This window comes from Haemorhous mexicanus, chromosome 8 (assembly GCF_027477595.1).
Source record: "Haemorhous mexicanus isolate bHaeMex1 chromosome 8, bHaeMex1.pri, whole genome shotgun sequence".
Lineage (NCBI taxonomy): Eukaryota > Metazoa > Chordata > Aves > Passeriformes > Fringillidae > Haemorhous > Haemorhous mexicanus.
In genome coordinates, this window is record NC_082348.1 from 5,946,040 (window position 1) to 5,965,483 (window position 19,444).

The 19,444-nt window shown below is 40.7% G+C and overlaps 1 protein-coding gene across 1 annotated transcript in view; it reads right to left on the reverse strand.

Moving 5' to 3' along the window:
- The window catches only part of THSD7B (thrombospondin type 1 domain containing 7B), a 243,921-nt gene that overhangs the window by 114,719 nt on the left and 109,758 nt on the right, over positions 1-19,444 (reverse strand). The window contains exons 9-12 of the mRNA XM_059852540.1: positions 17,263-17,497; positions 15,453-15,568; positions 9,592-9,724; positions 8,495-8,598 (exon numbers count right to left, since the gene is read on the reverse strand). Coding sequence (XP_059708523.1) covers positions 8,495-8,598; positions 9,592-9,724; positions 15,453-15,568; positions 17,263-17,497 — 588 coding nt within the window. The remainder of the gene's footprint in view (positions 1-8,494; positions 8,599-9,591; positions 9,725-15,452; positions 15,569-17,262; positions 17,498-19,444) is intronic.

A 19,444-nucleotide genomic window follows, 5' to 3' on the forward strand; every position in this document is an offset into this window, starting at 1 on the left:
CTCTCTCCCTCTGTGCCTGTTAAATATGGTGTGAGCACTGTCAGATCCTGTGGGACTTTTATGACTGAGATGCTCCAGCAATTCCTGTAAATTGTACACATTTGTATGGTGCTGTCTGAGGTGACCGGGCCACTTCCTATTGATCCAAAACCCTTTTTCCCCCCCTTCTTCCCTCCTTCCTCCTAATCAAGGCAGAAATACACAGCCTGGCAAGCTTTGATGTCCCTCTGCTTTACTTCTCATTATTTTGATCTTTTAACAATCCCTCTGTTGGTACATGCCCTTAGTGTACATTTTCAGGGTTCGTGCCTTCTGGCTTCAAAAGACTGTTCTACTTGATTAAGGCTTTTTATTCCTTTCCCCCAGAAAACAAATGCTCTGTGTGGCACTAAGAGGCTGATATTTGTTTTGTTTTTCAGATAGGAACAGTATAGAGTTAAGCTAGAGAGCCTGCTCATTCCCTTCTGCAGAGCAGAATACACTGTCCTGGTTTTGAAGGAAATCAAATACATGTAATTTATCTGATGCAGTCTTCATCATCTTTATTTTACGGAAAGTCTACAGATCATTGAGTTGCCTTTGGATAAAATGCTGCACTGTAGATTGCTGTCAGGACAAATTCTCTAAGAGTCTCCTCAATTTTTATGTTGCTGGCATAAGGCTACAGTGACAGAAATGACTCAGAGTCTCTCCTGCTATTAGTTCACGTCTATAAAGTAATGTCTTGCCAATTCTCCTTCTGCCTATGAAATACTCTTAGAGCAGCTGTACCTGAGGTGGAAGCTGGGCAGACCCAGGCTGAAATATAGTTTTAAGTGTCCTCTGATGCCTGCTGACATCCCCCATTAAAAACAGGAGGGCAGTCCACCATCACTCTTCTGTGAATAACCTGTCACTGGCAAACCAGTATCAATCTTTCTTCCCCTTGTCCTATCAACTCACACCCAAAGAAAGAAAAATTGATCTAGGGGAACATATTACCTGGAAGATCAGTGGGATGTAATACAATATGAGGACAAATTTCCATGTCCCACTGCAATGCCCAGCTGCAGATTCCAGCCATGCACATTAGCATAGACCCCTCTGCTACAGCATCAGGTTTTAAGAAATTTGCCCAGGATGATTTCTATGAAAACAGGTGATTTTATTTCTCATAAATTAAACTACAGGAATATCAAAGGCAGCTGAAATGCTCAGAGAGACTGGTCCACTATACCTCACTATAGCCTCATCTGTACCCTCACCTCACCTCCCCTCCTGCTCAAAACTGAAATTAATCCCGTGGAAAATTTGTCTGGGAGAGGATATTTTCCTCATTCCACTGGTGCAGGGAAGGCTAAGAATGCATGCATATATGCATGCATGATATTAGTATGGCATTTTTGTCTTCTCAATTTTTCCTTGTTTTCCCCTTTGTGAAACACTGACACACATTTCTGCATGAAGCAAATCTATTGTCAAATCTACAGTTAAAAACAGACCAAAGTTTATATGCAAACTGACAGAAATCTGACACAAGCAATCTGAACTAATGCAATCCCACATCCATACTGCAGTGATCATTCTCTCCATCTCCCTTGTGCAGATATACACAGTTCACTGAGAATGAAGATTAGTTTCAAATGCAAAACCAAGGGTAAAGTTTCATTAAGCTCAAGAGATTTTAATTTGTTCAATGCTATTCACCAGAGGTAGACTCCTAAATACTTAATTTCTATCTGTTAATGAAATTTGGATATTTTGAAAAAAAAAAGGTTTCTAATCTAATCTGAATCTATTGGCAAACCAGGAATTGGAATTACTCAAGAGAAAGTTCTAGTGTTTTTACCTGACCTCAATTGTTTGTCATTACTTATAGTGGCAGAAGGTGTTATGGAACAAAAATAAAAGGGAGGATTGCCTGTAAAATACAATCTGTTTTATCAAACAGAATAAATTTCAGGAACTTGGAGATGCGAAGGAAAATATAAGCAAAACATAATTTTATGATGGGTGTTTTTTCACCACAGGATAATGCCAGATATGTGTCTGAATTCCAGACTTTTCTCTACAGTACTGCTGCCCATCTTTCTACACCGCAAGTGCTGCATTTGACATTTTTTTCTTTAACGAAAATTTGACTTTTCTGATTTCAGAGCATGCTCAAATTTATCCAACATGTATTTCTGGTCTGGGCTTCAAAGTACTCACGATTTGAAGTTACCCAGATGTGTTACAGATGTGCTCTCTAGTTCATCATCCACCCTGTTAGTGACAGCACTGATGGCAGTCCAGTCTGCCTGTCCCCCGTGGGAAGCTGTCAGGATCTGATCAGAAGCCATCTGAAACAGCCTTCTGACTGACTGCAAATAGCTGATAACAGAGCTTGGATTGGGTTTTTTCAACAAGTTGCACAGCCACCTCACCCTGCATTTCTCTAGGTCATACTTTGGTACTGCACATGGGAGGGTGTCACATGGGACTGGATTTGATGTCTTCCTGAAGTTAAGGAATATTATCTGTGCTGCTTTTCACTGACCTTATTGCCTGACCTCCAGCCCACTGCCTTGTCAAGGAAAGAAATCAGATTATCAAAAAACAAGAACAGCGAATCAATTCTGATTTGGCTGTTTCTTACCCCCCTCATACTCTGCGTGTGCTTTTAAGCTAAAAATGGCATTATCAGCAAGAAGAGGAAAACAATGCAAAACATCTTTGTGAATTTGCAATATGATGTAGAGTGATTGTATCTGTAAAGTGCTGGTGAAGCCCTGGGCAGGCATGGCTGATAAGCAGACCAAGGCTCTTTATTCTGGAAAGGCAATCTCCTTCCTGAGCCTCAGTGTCATCCTAGACAAAGCCTGCTTCACATTCTTTTCAAATGTATCACGAACAAGACTCAGCTCCTGACTTGTAATCATTTTCCCCCTCAATTATTTGCTCCCAATGCCACCAGCTGCCAGCAGGTGTCTTCCAGACCAGGACTCTGGCTGGGACCACTCAAGTTCAGCTCTGTTTGTGTCTGTGTAAATCCTGTTACAACCTAGACCAGAACCACCAGGAAAAACACTGACCAACAAATGAACACACAGCATCCCTCAGATTAAGGCTCAAGGTGCCACTGTCCTACCTGCCCTACCTGCTTGCTAATACTGGAGGGAGCTGCTGATGACAGGTAAGGTGCTGTCAGCTGGACAGATTGACACAGGACTGCACCAAGAGCCCTGCTCAAAAAACATCACCAGCAAACTGAAGCAGTTGAGTTTCTGCCACGTTTACTTACCATAATTGCATTCCTTGTAAACTTCAGGTTATCACATTGCCTTCAGCCTGTAAATTGTCACAAGATTCTAATATGTACCTCCTGAAATTGGTAATTCCGTGCAAAAGCATTCTGCAACTCAAATCACATTGATGTGTTCATTTAGCTAATCAGCAGTTATATTAACTATCTACAAAACAGAAAATAAGAACTGTTGGGTGACTTATCTTATGAGCAAAAAAAAAAATAGTAACACTGATGCTTTTTTGATGGTACATCTCATTATCAAGAGGTTACTATAAAATAATTGCAGGAGAAACAACAAGAGTATATATGGTTATTATACTGAGTTACTGGTGGAAAACACATGAGATAATATAGCTAAAGGATGCCTGTTTGAAATATTTCAGTAGATACAATCTTAACAGTCTATATCTAAACTCATCCTTTCATCTTGCTTAATATGATGCATTAACTTGGTCACTATTAGACTTGTGATCACAGTACTGCCTATGTTTTATATAAGACTTCACTGGAACTATCACTGTATTTAGACACACTCAGGAAACTTGGATAGCAGATTGTTACCATTCTTTTCTTTTGATGATAAGCTCTTGGTTTGAATCAGCCTAAAACCAGTCTTGTCTGTAATGTCCCTACAGCTATCAGAAAGCTCCAGAGCAAGAGCCAGAAACCTGCATTGAAGGAGACAGGAATTTTAAATTGCCCAAGTCTGGTGCTGCCTGCATCCCACGTTTTCACTGTCAATTCATACATCAACTTTTCAACTGTAACAGATTATATTTAACACAAACCATCTTAGCAAAATCCATGTGGTGTGAATTTACAACCCAGCTAAAGCAGGAAAGGAAATATATCCTCTGTGGTCTGACAGTAGAGCAACCAAAAGAAATACACCCCAGAGAGGTTCAATGGGGCTGTCCAGGATTGATCCACCCCGTGACCTCTGGTGAGGCAGGGAGAGTTCTGTTCTCCAAAGCTAAGGAACAGCTTCTTATTACTGCATTGGTGAGTGTGCATTGTTGTTTTCCTGTACATAAATCAATAAACTATCTCTGAAAATATTTCCTGCTCTGTGTCACAGCATTTCTGTATTCTTGAGATGGGGAGCTACAGCTCTGAGAAGGACCTACTGTCTCATTAACAGGGGGAAATATGGTCAAACACTCCAAATGAATCAAAGCAAAGTGGCAGGAGCAGGAGAAATAAGACATGGCATTTACCATTGCTGCAGCTTCTCCTTGCTTTTGGAAAGCAACTTGTTTTTTCATAATCATGTTGTCAGTGTATTTCCAGGACCAGTTTTTAAAGCAGAGTCTCATTAGACCTGTCTGGTCTTTAATACGTGTCTGTTTACACCACCAATGGTGTTTGAAGCAACCTTCAAAGAAACTTGCTTAAAACAGGCTTTCCACCCACTAATTAAACCTGAAAAACCCCTTGTCAAGAGCAACACATTTTTTTCCAAAAATTGTGTGTGTCCCAGGTAGCTCTTCATGTCAGCACTGAAAGGAGAGGTCATTCCTGAAGGATCCTCCATCACAAATATCCAAAACGAGGGAAGTCACCAAAGAGCACCTGAAGAAGCAGCAATTTTCTCATGAAACCATGGAGTGGTCTGAATTGGAAACCATCCTGCTCAATCTCATTCCACCCCTGCCATGGGCAAGGACACCTTGCACCGTCCCAGGGTTGATCTCTGAACACTTCAGAGATGGGGGCATCACAATTTCTCTGGACATCCTGCGCCAGGGCCCAACCACTCTCAAAGGTAAGACCTTCCTTCCAACTCTACTTTTTGTCAGTTTAAAGCCATTCCCCCTTGCCCTATCACGCCACACCCTCTCCAGCTCTCCTGAAGCCCCTTCAGGGCACTGCAAGGGGCTCCAACATCTCCCTGGAGCCTTCTCTTCTCCAGGCTGAACAGCCCCAGCTTTCAGCCTGCCTTGAGTCTTCTGAGTATCTCTGTTGTTTCCCCTGGACCTGCTCCAGCAGGTCCACATCCTACTCATGTTCAGGACCCCAGAGCTGGATGCAGAGCTCCAAGTGGGGTCTCAGAGCGGGGCAGACGGGCAGAATCCCATCCCTCCTCTGATGCCCACACTGCTTTGGATGCAGCCCAGGACAAGGTTGGGTGATCTGGGCTTCAGGTGCGCATTGCCATCTCTGAGCTTCTCATCAACCAACACTCCCAAGTCCTTCTTCCCAGGGCTGCTCTCAATCCATGCTTCACCCAGCCTGTATTTCTGCTTGGGATTGCCCTCACACCTGTGCAGGACCTTTTCTCTCAGTCTTGGCACCTCCTAGTAAATTAGTCCCTGGTGAAGGCAAATGACAGCTGTTCAGCAACACAAAAGTTTGCAAAGCTCCTCATTTACTGATAGTTATGTAACTGTCAAGCAACATCCTCACCCTGTTTTATTTGAGTGCCCTGTCTTGGGGGCTTTTTGCCAATCATGCCTCAACTAAGTTTAAATAACAACTATATTTATTAGTTTTAAAGGCTACCTTTCTCTTTCCTATGGCACTGCTTGCTGAATAAGTTAGTCCATCGAAGCTGACAGAAAAAATGAAAGGCTATTGTAATTAGTGTAATATCTTTCCAAGATAAAACCATAAAAAACTGCAGCTTCAGACAGCTGTCATCTCCTTGGCTATTCTGCTTATAATTCACAGACAAACTCTGATATCTTCTGCATATTATGCAGTACGTTTACATGCAATTTCAGTGAAAATACTCATGGAACAGGATCTCTAACTATCTATCTCAGAATCTAGCTGAGAGAAAGAACAGAGCTTGAAAGTCATTTCAAACCTCATTTTCCACCAGTACAGTCATTGTCCTAAATAGGTACATATAAACACTTTTTTTTTTCTTTAGAAATAATTTATATGAATTCAGTGTTCTTATATAATTGGCTAGATATGACAGTCACTGAAAACTAAAATCCTCTTTTTTATATGACAGTCAGGGTATGGAGAAGAAAAAAAAAATCTAAAAAATGGATGCTCCAAGGAACAGGGAGACTGATTATCTTCAGAAGTAAAAGGGTAATTGCTGTCACATGGCAAAAAAGGAACCAGGCAAATTCATATGAATACTCTTTGGAGAAGAAGCACTTACTGGCTAAAGATGCTGTACTTTATGTAATGCAATTACTGTGTGGAGTGGTGGTGATACCTCAAATGCAAGCTCATTCACAGGATGCCTGAATATTGCAGGGAGGCAGCAACTATCTCTTACACCTGGGATTCTTCCATTGATGGCCCAGACTCCCCTGAAAACACCCACAAACTCACTGTATCACACAAGGAAATTTAGGACAGAAGGGACCTCTGAGGATCCAGTGCCTAGTCTAAGCAGGGTCAACCTCCAAGTTAGAAAAGGCTGTTCAAGACCTTTTTTTTGTGGAGTGTTCAGTATCTCCAAGCTATCTACAAGGTTGTTCTCTGGGCAACCTCAGAGCTTCTCTCACTCCAGCCTGCGACTTCTGTTAATTCACTGTGCACCTCTGGGAAGTGCAGCTCCATCTCATCTGTGAACTCCACACTAGACACTCTTCCAGGCTGAATAAACCCAAATCCCCAGCCTCACCTCACATGGTAATTCAAAAATACATCCAAAACCCCCTTCCAGTGAAGAATGACAGGATCAGAAGTTCTCCAGTGTTGTGGTTTACAAACTGACAAGCCCCTGCAAGGCACGTAAGCAAACACCTCCCCTGCCTAAAGGGCTGCTCCCTGACAACACAGAGCACCCTCTGCACACTCCTGAGGAGTTCAAGTACCACCAAGGCAAGGTATTAACAAAACCTTTATAAAAGTTTCCCTCACTAAACACTTCTACAGATAAGATACAGAACTGCTGAAAACCCAGCAGAGTTTCTTTTCCAGACCCAGTATGGTCAGAGTTAGCAGCTGGGTTTCAGCTGCCTTCTCTGTGGAAATCATTCCTCCTGTTCATACAAAATATCTTTAAAAATCTTCTTCCATGGGTTTCATCTGAGATCTCCTTCTCCTGAGACCCCACTCATCTTTAATAATACCCAGCAGAGTGGTTCTATCACTACATGTAATTATGAAAACCGAAGCTGTTACAAAAGCTCTACAGTTTACAGTTAATTACAAAAAAAGTGAACGTGGCACTGAAACTATTGTTGCTTAAACTCACCCTGGTAGGTTTTTCACAATTACCCTAGAACAGTACATAGCCTAGGTAATTACTGGAGGGCTCTCCACACAGAAAAAGTAAGTGTGATACTCTTCTATTATACTTCTAATTCTGTCAGAGTAAGATTAACACAAAGTTCATGCACCTACTAGAACATAAAGATTACCATCCCTTCACACAGACTGAACAATACAATTTACAAATTTGAAAACCCTTTGGAAAGGTTTGTGGTCAAAACCTAGTTAAAGATATTTACTCCTTTGAGTTTTAGTTTAAAACACATTTCTTCTTTCAGATACATCCCACATACTGTCAGGGCTTTTCTTTCTTTTCCTTTGTTTCCAAATTATATAAGAAATTCATTTCATCTTTAAAGAATAGCTTCTACCTTTGTGAAGGAGTAAATTATTATGTCAAGTTTCCTCAGTTAGCATACCTGTATAGAATTTTTTTTCAATAAAAATAATCTTTTGTTAAAGGTTTCATTGTATTTCCCAGGAGACTGATAACAACCACGTCTCCAGCCATCTGCAGGCACCACTACAGACTGATGCATGCCCTGAACATTCTTCTCCACACTTCTGACCATACAATGGGACTACTAATTTCTAAGTGCTTAATTATGCCAAGGGCGGGAGCCCAAAGCCTTTACCCATGCTGAACTTCTTCAACAGTCTTAATGAAAATCAGGCCTCAGGCAAATCATTGGTAAAATTCAAAACCATTAGGAAATTATCCTTTCCATTTTTAGCATAAGGAATGGATTACTTCAAAAAGGCCTACATAGATAATTCATTTAAAGCTCACACACTTCAGCTTTAGGCAGAAGTTAAGATATTTGAACAGCAAGCACAGACCTCCTCCTATACTCCAAGCTATTGTGTTAGTGGTACTTTAATGCCCAGAACAGCAGAACCACTCTGTAATGGAAGCAGTTCCCAACACTTTATTTCATAAAGTACTTCAGTTAGTTTCCAAATTACCTACTGCAAAAGAGCAAAGACTTAAATGCCACATCCAACACCTTTAGCACTGGGGGCAGGCAGGATGGAGACTCTTACCCCTGGACTGCAGGCCGTGCCCACAGGGCTCGCTCTGCCCCGGCAGGCCCTGGCGCACCGAGGCTGGCACCAGCACACAGGGGCTCCAGCGGTGGCTCTTCCACCTGCAGCAGAACAGCCAACAATGAAGTGCTTCAAACTGGAAAACAGGGAACAAATCTCAGCACAAACTCCAGTTACCATCATTAGGAGTCACAAAGCTGTAATTGCTCCTGACACAAGCACTGGGAACTGGAATCCAGATGCCAGCTTCACCTTCTAGGAAGCCACGTCCTTGTCCAGCAATGTTCCCCTTTCTCATCTTGCAGGGCATGTTTCAAAGTTGGGTAAGATACACAAGATATAGCTCCAGTGAGCTTTGTCACCAGGCTCTCCTCCTGCTCTCATACAGCTGATGTTGTTCCCAGTCTGCTTTTCATGCTCACAGGTGGGCCAGCCATGGGAAGCATCTTTCCATGGCATCAGGCAGAGCACAGCATTTTGTCTCCTGCCTGGCACTGCCTTCAGCTCCACACTGACTCCACTCCAGGACCATCTTCCATGGGATGTGCAGGTTGGAGATTTATATGCAAAGATATAATGCTTTTCTATTTACTAATATTGCACAACAGATGGGCCACAGAACCTTAATGAAGAGCAGTGAGTAACTGCTCTATAGTATTATTTGTCTAATCAGAACTTTTTAAGTGTGTACTATTCATTGGAGTGAGAGTACCAGGGGAAAAGACAAGAGTTTCTGCAATAACCATGCAATTATGATTCAGGCACTCTAGGGCTTGTGGTCCCAAAATAGCTTACATTGATTTTTAGATACAATGAGGGGGGAGTTCCCAGTAACAGCTTCCTTATACATATCAGACCCTGAGGTTACTATTTTTAGGAGCTGTGTCTGTTCGTGCTTCTTCTGATGATGCCAGATCTACTGAAATCTCCAGCTTGCACTCTATTTTTACACATTTTGCAAGGCACATTATTTGTTTTAAACTCTGCATTTTCCAAAACTATGTTATTTTCCTGGTGAAAATTGTGCAGGACAAGAGTCATTTCTGGAGAAGGGGACCCCCCCTAGAGACTGATTCCAAGCTAACAGTTGTTACCTATACACTGGACAGATGGGAACATCTTCACATTCTCTTTCCTCATACAAGGTGTCTGGACATGGCTGTCCCCCACTGGCAGAATCCTGAAGGATAATCCTGTACCGGGACTGCTTAACTGCAGTGGAATTGCCTGTAAAGCAAAAAAAAAAAGAAGCTGTCTTTCAGACATAGTTGTCATCCCAAATTAATGATTTAGCTTGGTTAGAAACATGCTCTGTGTTTCATTTATATTTTGAAACTATGAGCACTCTAACATTTCTTCCTTTAAAATTACCTCTAGTTCAGCAGGACAGCAGCTGGAAGGATGATAAATCAAAAGCCTAAGAAATGCATCAAAAACCATCTGTTTAACAGAACACCAAATCAAGTAAGACAAAAAATAAATAAGAAAATAAACACCTTAACTGGAAAAAGAATAAAAGCCAAAGAAACAAACTGTCATAAAGGAAGGTTTTGTTTCTGAGAGCACATTCTGGTGGTCTCAGGCTGCTACCAGTAACCCATCTTTATGGCTCTGGAAATCAGAGATGATAACTTCCTGATGGGAAAACCATTGCAACCAACAGAGGCTAACTTCCTACTTAACCTGAGTTGATGCAAGACCAATCCATCTAGAAACACAGTTCACAAAATCCATGCACAGAATACAGCAGGAAAGACAAGAACAAGATTTATCTGTTTGTCTCTACAGCTAAAGCAAACACAATCCTTGGCTGTGTAAGTGGGAAGAGCAAACTGAGAGCTGGTTTAACCACTGCATTCTCTGGGTCCTGTACTCACACTTCAAGAAACAGGTGCTAGAAAAGTCAAAAGGGATCTCAGGAGAACTCCTTAATGGATGTTGGAGACCATGTAAAAAGCTTTAAATAATGGACTTTATCAAATATGTCTGAAAGAGGAAAGCATAGTGAGCCAATAAGCCCACCATGAGTATTCTTTTTCCAGCTCAGAATAAGAGCAAAGCTGCAGCAGCAAAATTACAATGCAGTAGAACAGAAGGAAAACTTAGAAGTCACATCATGAACACAAAGCACAAGCACAGATCCAAGAAAAATGTTGACTTTAAAAATACCGAGTCATACATTCCACTGGCACACGTGCCACCACTGGGACATCACTGCAAAGGGATACTGGACTAGCAGGAGGCTGCTCAGCACAGCTGCTGCCCTGGTGCAGGAAAAGCACATCCAGAGAGATCCCTCTCCTGCTGCTTTCACAACCACTACCTGAGGCAGCTCTACAGCTTCCTACACTCTCCTTTCACAGCCTGATTTGCTGCCTGTAAAGCCTCACAAAGAGTCTTTTCTTAAAATCTAGCCCACACCATCACTCCTGGAAATTAAACTTTTTTATCTTCTGTCCACTACATGAAGAAAAGAGTTTATCCCTGTCACCTAATGCATAACATTTACAAAATTGCAAGGGCTTGCATCCATTCCAAGTGTTCCCCTCTTTAAACTAAGCAAACCCAGCTTTGTAGGTGCAATTCAATTCCCTCTCATTGCTGACTTTCACACTGCTCCCAAGGATGTGCAGCCTTCCCAGGGCACAGTACAGTGACCCCTCAGGGGTCTCACATACAACATGCCTGGAATTTGACAAGCCTGGTGTGAGTTTCAGCATTTCTAACTGCTGACTTCCATTCATTTTGTAGTCCATTGCATCTCCAGAGGTGCCTGAGGCCACAAAGACTATTTAGGGAGCAGAGCACTTAACACACAGAAGAGGCCAGGAAAACTGGTACTCTTCAGCTTGGAGAGAAGGCTCACAGGATCTTATCAGCATGTACCAATACACTACAACAGGCAGTAAAGGAGACAGACTATTTTCACTGTGATATCTACTGTGAGATTTTTCAAGCACTGAGTACCCATTTAAGAGTGATTTAATTTAAGCCACTGTTCCTCAGCTTCCTTATAAAAGTTTAATGTGTCAAAAATCTACCACTTCCCCTAATTAGAACAGCTACTCTGTCAAAAAAAAAGAGGAGATTAAATTTATTGGGCACAATTTGTTCTCAATAAATCCTTACTGGCCAGTTTATTACAATCTGATTCTTGAAATGTTTATATCTTGAGTAATAACTTGTTCGTCTGGCTTTCTACATAATGAAGCTAGGGTGAGTAATCTACAATTTTCTTGACCTTTCTTTTTGGAGGAGCAGAGATGAGAGGGAAAGTTTTGGTTTGGTCTGCCTTGTTATTACTGAGTTTTTGTTTTTTAAGATTTAAATTCTCACCCATGAGAGAGTCACTTGATGCTCTGGCATTACTTTACTACTTCCTTCTTATTCACACAACCTCAATGACATGGGAACAGCTACTCATTGGAAACACTCCTTAGTCCACCTTTCTCCTGGCTGCAGACAGGAAACAATGGCAACAACTGCACAAACCCCATGTTGTACTTCCCCCATTTCTCAGAATGTACATTTCATTCAGATCCCCCTTATTTTTAATCCATTTATTTTCACTATTATACTAATATCCTAATATATTAATTTTCACTGTCTAATATCCTAATATCCTCTAGCTTAGTTTGCATTCTTGATTTCTTGTTTCTAATCTGTGTGAAACAATTTGACAATCCAAAAGGAAAAAAATCCTGAACAGCTCTGATAGTAAGACAAAAAAGAGATTCTCTAGGTGTGTGTGGTGCTCCTCTTCATGGTTTGAACCTGGAACTAGTAAATCACAAACTGACCTTCACATGCCTTGCTCCCCAGTGCTATGGCTTGCTATTAGCACAGTTTCAGAATAGGAATTACAGTCCAGGAGGGCTTCAGCCCCTTGGAGAGGCTTTCTTGGAGCTTCCAGGTCTTCTGTACTCCTGTCTGCATAGAACAAGTTCCAAGAGGAGTTCAGGTCTTCTGTACTCCTGTCTGCATAGAATAAGTTCCAAATCCTGCAGTTTGCTGAAGTCCATATTTTTTTTCCTAATGTCTTGTTGATATTGCCATCCTTCCTTTCCAAGAATCATGAACTCTATCATTTTGTGATGATTTTCATTCAAATTATCCACCACCATTTGAATCTTACCCATTTCCTTCCTATTAATCAGTACCAAATCTAAATGAGCTTCCCACAGTCATTTTCTCCACCTCAAGAAACTAAATTATCCTCAACATTTACTGCACCTTACTCAAACCCCATTTTCAAAATTGAATTTCTTCACTGGCTTTTCTATAGCATTCCTTACAAATGTTAATGAGCATAATTTTTATATTTCAGTTAAAATTGCTACAGCCTGATTTTTCCAGAGTACTACTAGCACTGTGGAGGACTGTCCTTTTAAAACCAACCTGATTTCCAGCATGGCTATGACTGTTTGCCCTCCTGAAAAGAAGACAAGCCTCAGCATCTCAGGGCCATCTTAACTTCTCTGTCCTTAACTTTGCAACTCAGATAGTGCTGTTTGAGAATTTCAGGGATGCCTTAACTCTGCTTCCACTCCCCCCTCCTGTGCAACCAGCCTCCATTCTCCTCCTTTACAGAGCCACACAACTCCTACCAACCCACTCTTACTCCTCCCTGGATCTTGCATCCTTCCTTCACCCTCAGGGCTCACAGAGCTGCACCACCATGCTCAGGTGAGGGACAAAATCCCTTTTCATTCCTGGAACGTGCTGTATCAGGTACAGCTTACACAGAAAACATCCAGCTTCCCACTCTGATCCTGAGCAGATGGAAAGACAGAGTCCGGTCAACACGAGACTCTGCTCACACACAAAAAAAAGGACAAATTTTCTGAGATTTTCTGGTATTTTAGTCACCAAAATCAGTGCCATCTCCAATACCTTTGTAGAGACAAGAGCTCTTAAGTCATCCACTTTGACCAGTTCTGGTTTTGTGTTTATGAGGATTGGAAGTGGCAGATCATGGACTGTCTGACACATGGTAGAGGTTGTTGGAATTTCTTATTGTGGCACACCATGCATTTCACCCACTTTTACCCCATCTCATTTCAAATCTGATTTAAGGCATGGGGAAAAATAGGACAGCTACTAACATTTCATGTAAACTTGTTTAAAGAATTAAGTAACTGAAATTTCTAACCTTCCTCCTGAACAACCAATAACCAGAAGAGAAGAGGCACTTACAGGTACCATCTATTTTCAGAAGGAAGATGAAAAATGTTATTTATTGTTAGTTGTTTGCTTTTTTAATCTCCTGTTTTAAATCTATGCTGACAGACCAGGGAGTACCTCATCCATGCTGAAAGCAGTTACCTCTCCAGGCCACCTTCATCCCCAGGAAAGCAGGTGACAGAGGAAAATCCACCTGCTGCTCATTCAAACCACTTCATATCCTGAAACCACCCTGCTGCTTTTTTGATTCTTTTTCCAATCCATCCTCAAAGCCCAGGTAAAACAGATACATTACAGAAGACTGCAGTGACAGTTGCCACCTCTAAGTACCTGAAATGGCAGAGAATCAATAACTTGCAACAACCTCCCTGCTCCTGCCTCCCCAACAGGTGCTGGGCCTCAGTGGCACTTCCTTTGTGAATTATGTTGTCCACCCATCTGTTACTGCCCTAAGTTCAGTGCTGTCTGCACTCCTGAGGCAGGAGATAATCTTCTGCCAGAAGACAGATGGTTGTCTGATGACATTTAAATGTAGGGAAAATGTCAGCTTTTTTATTGTGAGATGGTAAACTTGGATGTATTTCCTCAGATAAACTACAAACAGCTCAACTGGTAAAGTTCTGTGTAAAGCTGATTTAGTGATTCCATGTTTGTCTAAGTTCTGATCTTATGCTGGTACACAATTAATTTTAAATCTGCCAGGCAATACCTGTTCCTGCTTGATCTGATTAGTAATTCACCATCTGTATATTGCTTTCATTAAATACAACTTTTCCATAAAAAAACCACAACACCCCTAACAACTCACGTATGTACAGTGGCTTTGAAATTTCATTATCATGCTGAGGTTTTAATTGTGCAATGCAAATTAAAAAAAAAAAAAAATCTTGCAATGCAGCCGTATCAATAACAGATTTAGCAAAAAACAAACTCCCTCATCTAAGAAGTTTTAATTTAGAATTATATTAAAATGATAACACTGCCAAGGAGGTTAAATAATTAATTTCTTCTCATTTTAATTGTAGACTATTATTTAATAAACAAAGTAATTTACCAGGTAATTTATTCTACTCCTTCACAGGCAGCTCATTTAAAGTCTAAAAATAAATTGCTAATTAAAACAGGATTCACTGTTTTAGAAAGCAACTCATTTTCCTGTAAAATATAACAAGGACTATGCTAAAGCATCCACTGATAATCTTTGAAGGGCAAGGAAACTACCAACAATAATGAAGTATTTTCTGATAACTGAGCAGACTTTCATCTGAACAATTAATGAAATACAAATTTGTCAGAAAACCCAACACTAGATGATTATAAAGAAACTTTGTTGTACACTCATTGTGCCTCAAAGTTAACCAACAAGATCAAAGATGTTTGGCCCTTGAAAAACCACAAAGCAAAGGAGGTACTTGCACACCCCTGTATATACACCCAGGTTGGTTGAGAAAGTTACATTTCATGTGTAATTGCAATATGCAATTCCATGTGCAGCCATACAGCACAGGGGCCTTGGAGTTCTGACTCTGAAGGCAGAAACCCAGAAAAAAATTTTTCCAGGCAAAGAGAATTCACATCTCCAAAGCTGCTCACAAGGATCCCACCTGCCCAAGAACATCAACTCAGAAGTCAAGGTCCAAAGAGCTCAGGTCCAAAATTCACACAGATGAATGCCCTAAAAATTACTAGACTGGTGTGAACTTCATCTGCCACATGTTTCTAGGCCAATGCTCTAATTTTTCCCCCAAATTTCCACTTCTTTAAGGCTTACCAGGCTGACAGGATGTGGGGCAGGGTGTCCACTCACTGAACAGTGTGACAACACAGTCCTTCCTGCAGGGGAGGAGACACGGCCGCGCTGCCTCCGGCCGGATGGACTCTGGACACCTGCGGATGAAACAAAACAAAAACTTAAAACTATGGAGAAAGATTCCATTCCTAAGACTTTCACAGGGCTGTGAGCACACTGCCATTTCAAAGACACCACTCCTGGCCAGAGCAAGCCTTATTTTTCTTTTCACTCATGCAACTCAGCTGAGTTTATTACGTTTCAAGGATTAAAAAAAAATAATAATTGTTTTTAAGAATGGGGAGCTTGGCTTGATGACTACAGGCTAAATGTAGCTCTGTCTGTGACATAAAACCACACAGCTCATGGGAGTAAAAAAAATATATTTATTACCAAAGAAAGTGAGTAGTTATGTTTATAAAGTAGTCCTGTTTTTTAGCACAACATGCAACAGCCTTCAAACCATCTGTCTGTAAGGGCTGATGACATATTCCTCAACTTTCAACCTCCAAGGAACACAAAAATAGTTTCAAGTGCAATACAGTACAAAGAGCTCTGTGATTTTCTTCATTCATTTTTAACTCCTACATGGAAAACATGTCATACACATTCTAATAAAACTTTCAGACACATTTAATACATAAGGACTTGAAGAACACAAAAGGGACAATTTTATGGGACCTGTCAGATCTTGCAGAACAAGTGGGTGAACAGGAAGGGAATTACTCTTACTCCTTATTAATTTCTATCAAAAAGATCACTCAACAATACTTCGTAATGCATGCAACCCAAAATCATCCCATTTGAAAGAGGAATGTGCCACTAATCCATACAAGGAAAAAAAAAGTTAAAACCATGATTCAGCTACTTAAGTGTTTACTTACCCCCTTCAGTTCCATTTCCTCTTACACCACCTCAAGAGTGGAGGGGGCAAACAACTATTTTAGGCATTACATAACTCTATAAACAATATGTTTAATTAGGTAAAGTTCAAGCTTATCAATGCATTTGAGACATCCATTAATACCAGATTTCTTTCCTTTTATTTAATTAACCCCATTAACCTCAAGAATGTTAATTAACTTTACCAAAATCAGCACAGTCTGCTTACACAAACAGCATTGTTGTGAGAGTTACAACAGGAAAGGAAACTCAGTTCTAAGTCTCTAAACTCATTAATGGTGCAAAAACAATTAGCAACGTCTTGATTTTTCAATGTTAAGGAAAACATCTGTGCTACTTATTTTCCTCATTTAGTAAGGCAAAGCAAAATTTGGGATGTTTCTACTGCAGAACATGTTACTTTGCTGTGTTGCTATCACATTATGGAAGTTATATAAAGCAAGTGAACAATATAGATCACACATATGGTGCTGCCTTATTGGAGTATAATATAATGCAAAATCTATTTAGTTTTTCTATTTGATTAGAGCACTGCTAATAAGGAGTTGCTGAACATTATATTCAAATGTATTTCGTATTTTCCTCAAACCTGTCCTTCAGGGAAAATACCTGCAGAAAACTGTAAATTAGAGTAGCACAGGAGCTACAGCAAAAAATCTCCACCACTGAAAGCATCCTTTTTGCCTGGATTTACATGGAACATTAAAATGGGCAGGATATTTGGTTACTTTTCCTGTAACAACAGTGATGGAGTAGTACTACAACAGTAGATGGAGAGTTAGTCCTGAAATGAAATTATTTCAATGCTTCAGAGTCCATATACTTGCTGAAAATGCCTTTATACATCATGCATATTATAAACAAACACTAGCCAGCCTTCTTTAAATACCTTTTGGGAGTGACCTGGCCAGAGCTGCTCTTCCTGCAGAAGACTTTCCTTGTCTGAATGCCCACCCCACAGGAGGGCTCCCTGCTCCAGCTGGAGGTGATGTTGAGTGCAGTGCCCAGCACGTCCTCGGAGCAGGAGCTCCAGGGGGACACCTCCCAGAAGAAATGCACACAGGGGTGCTCATTGCAGGCACGCTGCTCCTGCAGGGCTCGCTCAGGGGGACAGGCTTTTCCACCTGGAAAGGGTCAAGAGAACACCACATCCTCATCTCACAGCGTGTGGCAAAAGGAAGATGCAGAAAAATGTGGTTTAAAAGTCAGGTTTGCACAATACCTTCTCTCTTCCCCCCCGTAAAAAAAATAAAATAAATAAATAAAGCTTAAATAAAGCTGTTGACCTTTATGGCTGCAATAATAACCTTCTAAAATATTGTTTCCTCATTAAACTAGCCTTGCATAAAATTGTATTCCGATGCATAATGGAAACAAAAACAGGCAAAGTGTATTTCTGAGTTACTTTATCAATAACTCCTACACACAACCAAATTAATTCCATTTAAATGCCAGTATCACTCAGCAAACATGCAATCACGTTTAAAGACGAATTAAGCATTATTTTTCTGTTCATTCTCTTTGCTAATCTCCCAAGAAGGAATATCTCTCTCTCTCTCATATTTGGACTCTATTCATGTGTTGCCTTAAAGATTTGAGCAGTAGAGGAAGCTGAACTGTAATGACAGCAGGAAGCACCAAATGAAACCCACATCTGCAAATCAAGGAAGGAGAAAACTTGAAAGACACATTTTGAGCACAAAGCCTTCACTTCTTTGAAGGACCATCCTTCAAACTCATGTCCAAAGATTTTGCTAAACTGCTGCACTTTGTCAGCAATTGGTGACAAAGCCCCAAAGTACAGGAGTTTGAGGAGCCTCCCCAGAAGCTGTAACACTCCACCCAGCAGCCTGAATTTATCCATAAAAGCAGATGATCCTAGCTCAAAAGATACAGAGTAATGCAGTGAAATTTAACAGTAAGCATTGTCATTTTAGGAAGAAAGAAGAAAAAATTACCAAAATCAAAACCATTCTCCTCCAGGAGGGAGGACCCAGACAGCTTGGGATACAGCCAAAGTGCTGGAGGTTTTGAAAGAGCTGAAGTGCTGGGGATAGATACCACAAAGTTCAGAGCAGATTTACACCCTACCAAAATCAACAGGAGATGAAGGGATGTCAAAGGGATGCCTATTGCCTTGCAGGACTGACCCTCCTGAAAAAAGGTAAGGCCCCAATGGCCACAATGAATAGCAGTGAGGAAAGAAAAAGAGAGAAACTACCCAACCCACTGGATAATCATGTCACATTACCATTCATCTTTTCATGAAAATGGACTGTTCCACACAGTGTTCAATATCAGAAATGTTAAGTATGATGATGGAGTAGAAAATGTCCCAGGTAGCTTATTTCCTGAAGAATCTGACTTGGCAGGAAAAATGCAAACCAGATCTTTTTCTTGTGTGTTTGAGACGCATATTAAAAATAAAAAATTGTAACAAGCAAATGGCAAAAGGCCTGATCCATTTGTAAAAAAAAAAAAAAAAAACAACCCAAAACTAAAGAACATTTCCAACTCAAATTTTGAACTTCCCAGGGAAAAATTAGGGTGGCTTTTTTTCTAATAGTATGTTAGTTACGATATGTAATGAAGCTCTCCTAAACAAGGAAGATTTAACTTAACATATAAAGAAATGTCTTATCCAAACTTGCCTGCAATATAGCAAGTAGGAGATGATGTTTTTATAAAGAGCACAAGGGTCTGGCCACTTTCTGCATTTCATTGATAACTTTTGTACAAAGAAAGCAGGACAACATGCCCTTGCCTGGCCATTCCAGTAGCCATTTCAAGATTATTTATGATGTTCAGCAGCTCCTATATTTCATTTTACACCTGCTGGGAATGCCTGCTCCATGATCTCCTCTTGCACCAAGTTTCAGACATTTGCTGCGTAAAGAATTATCTTTCAAAACCTGATTGAAATCAAGTCCCTCAGGTTTCATCAACAGCTTCCTGGTTATCATATTCTGGGAGCAGGTAAAGAGCTTGGAGAAAATGACCCAAAATTTCTTTAAGTCCTTCAACAGTAGAGCCACAGCTTACACTTCCTCCAATGACAGAGGCCAAACAAA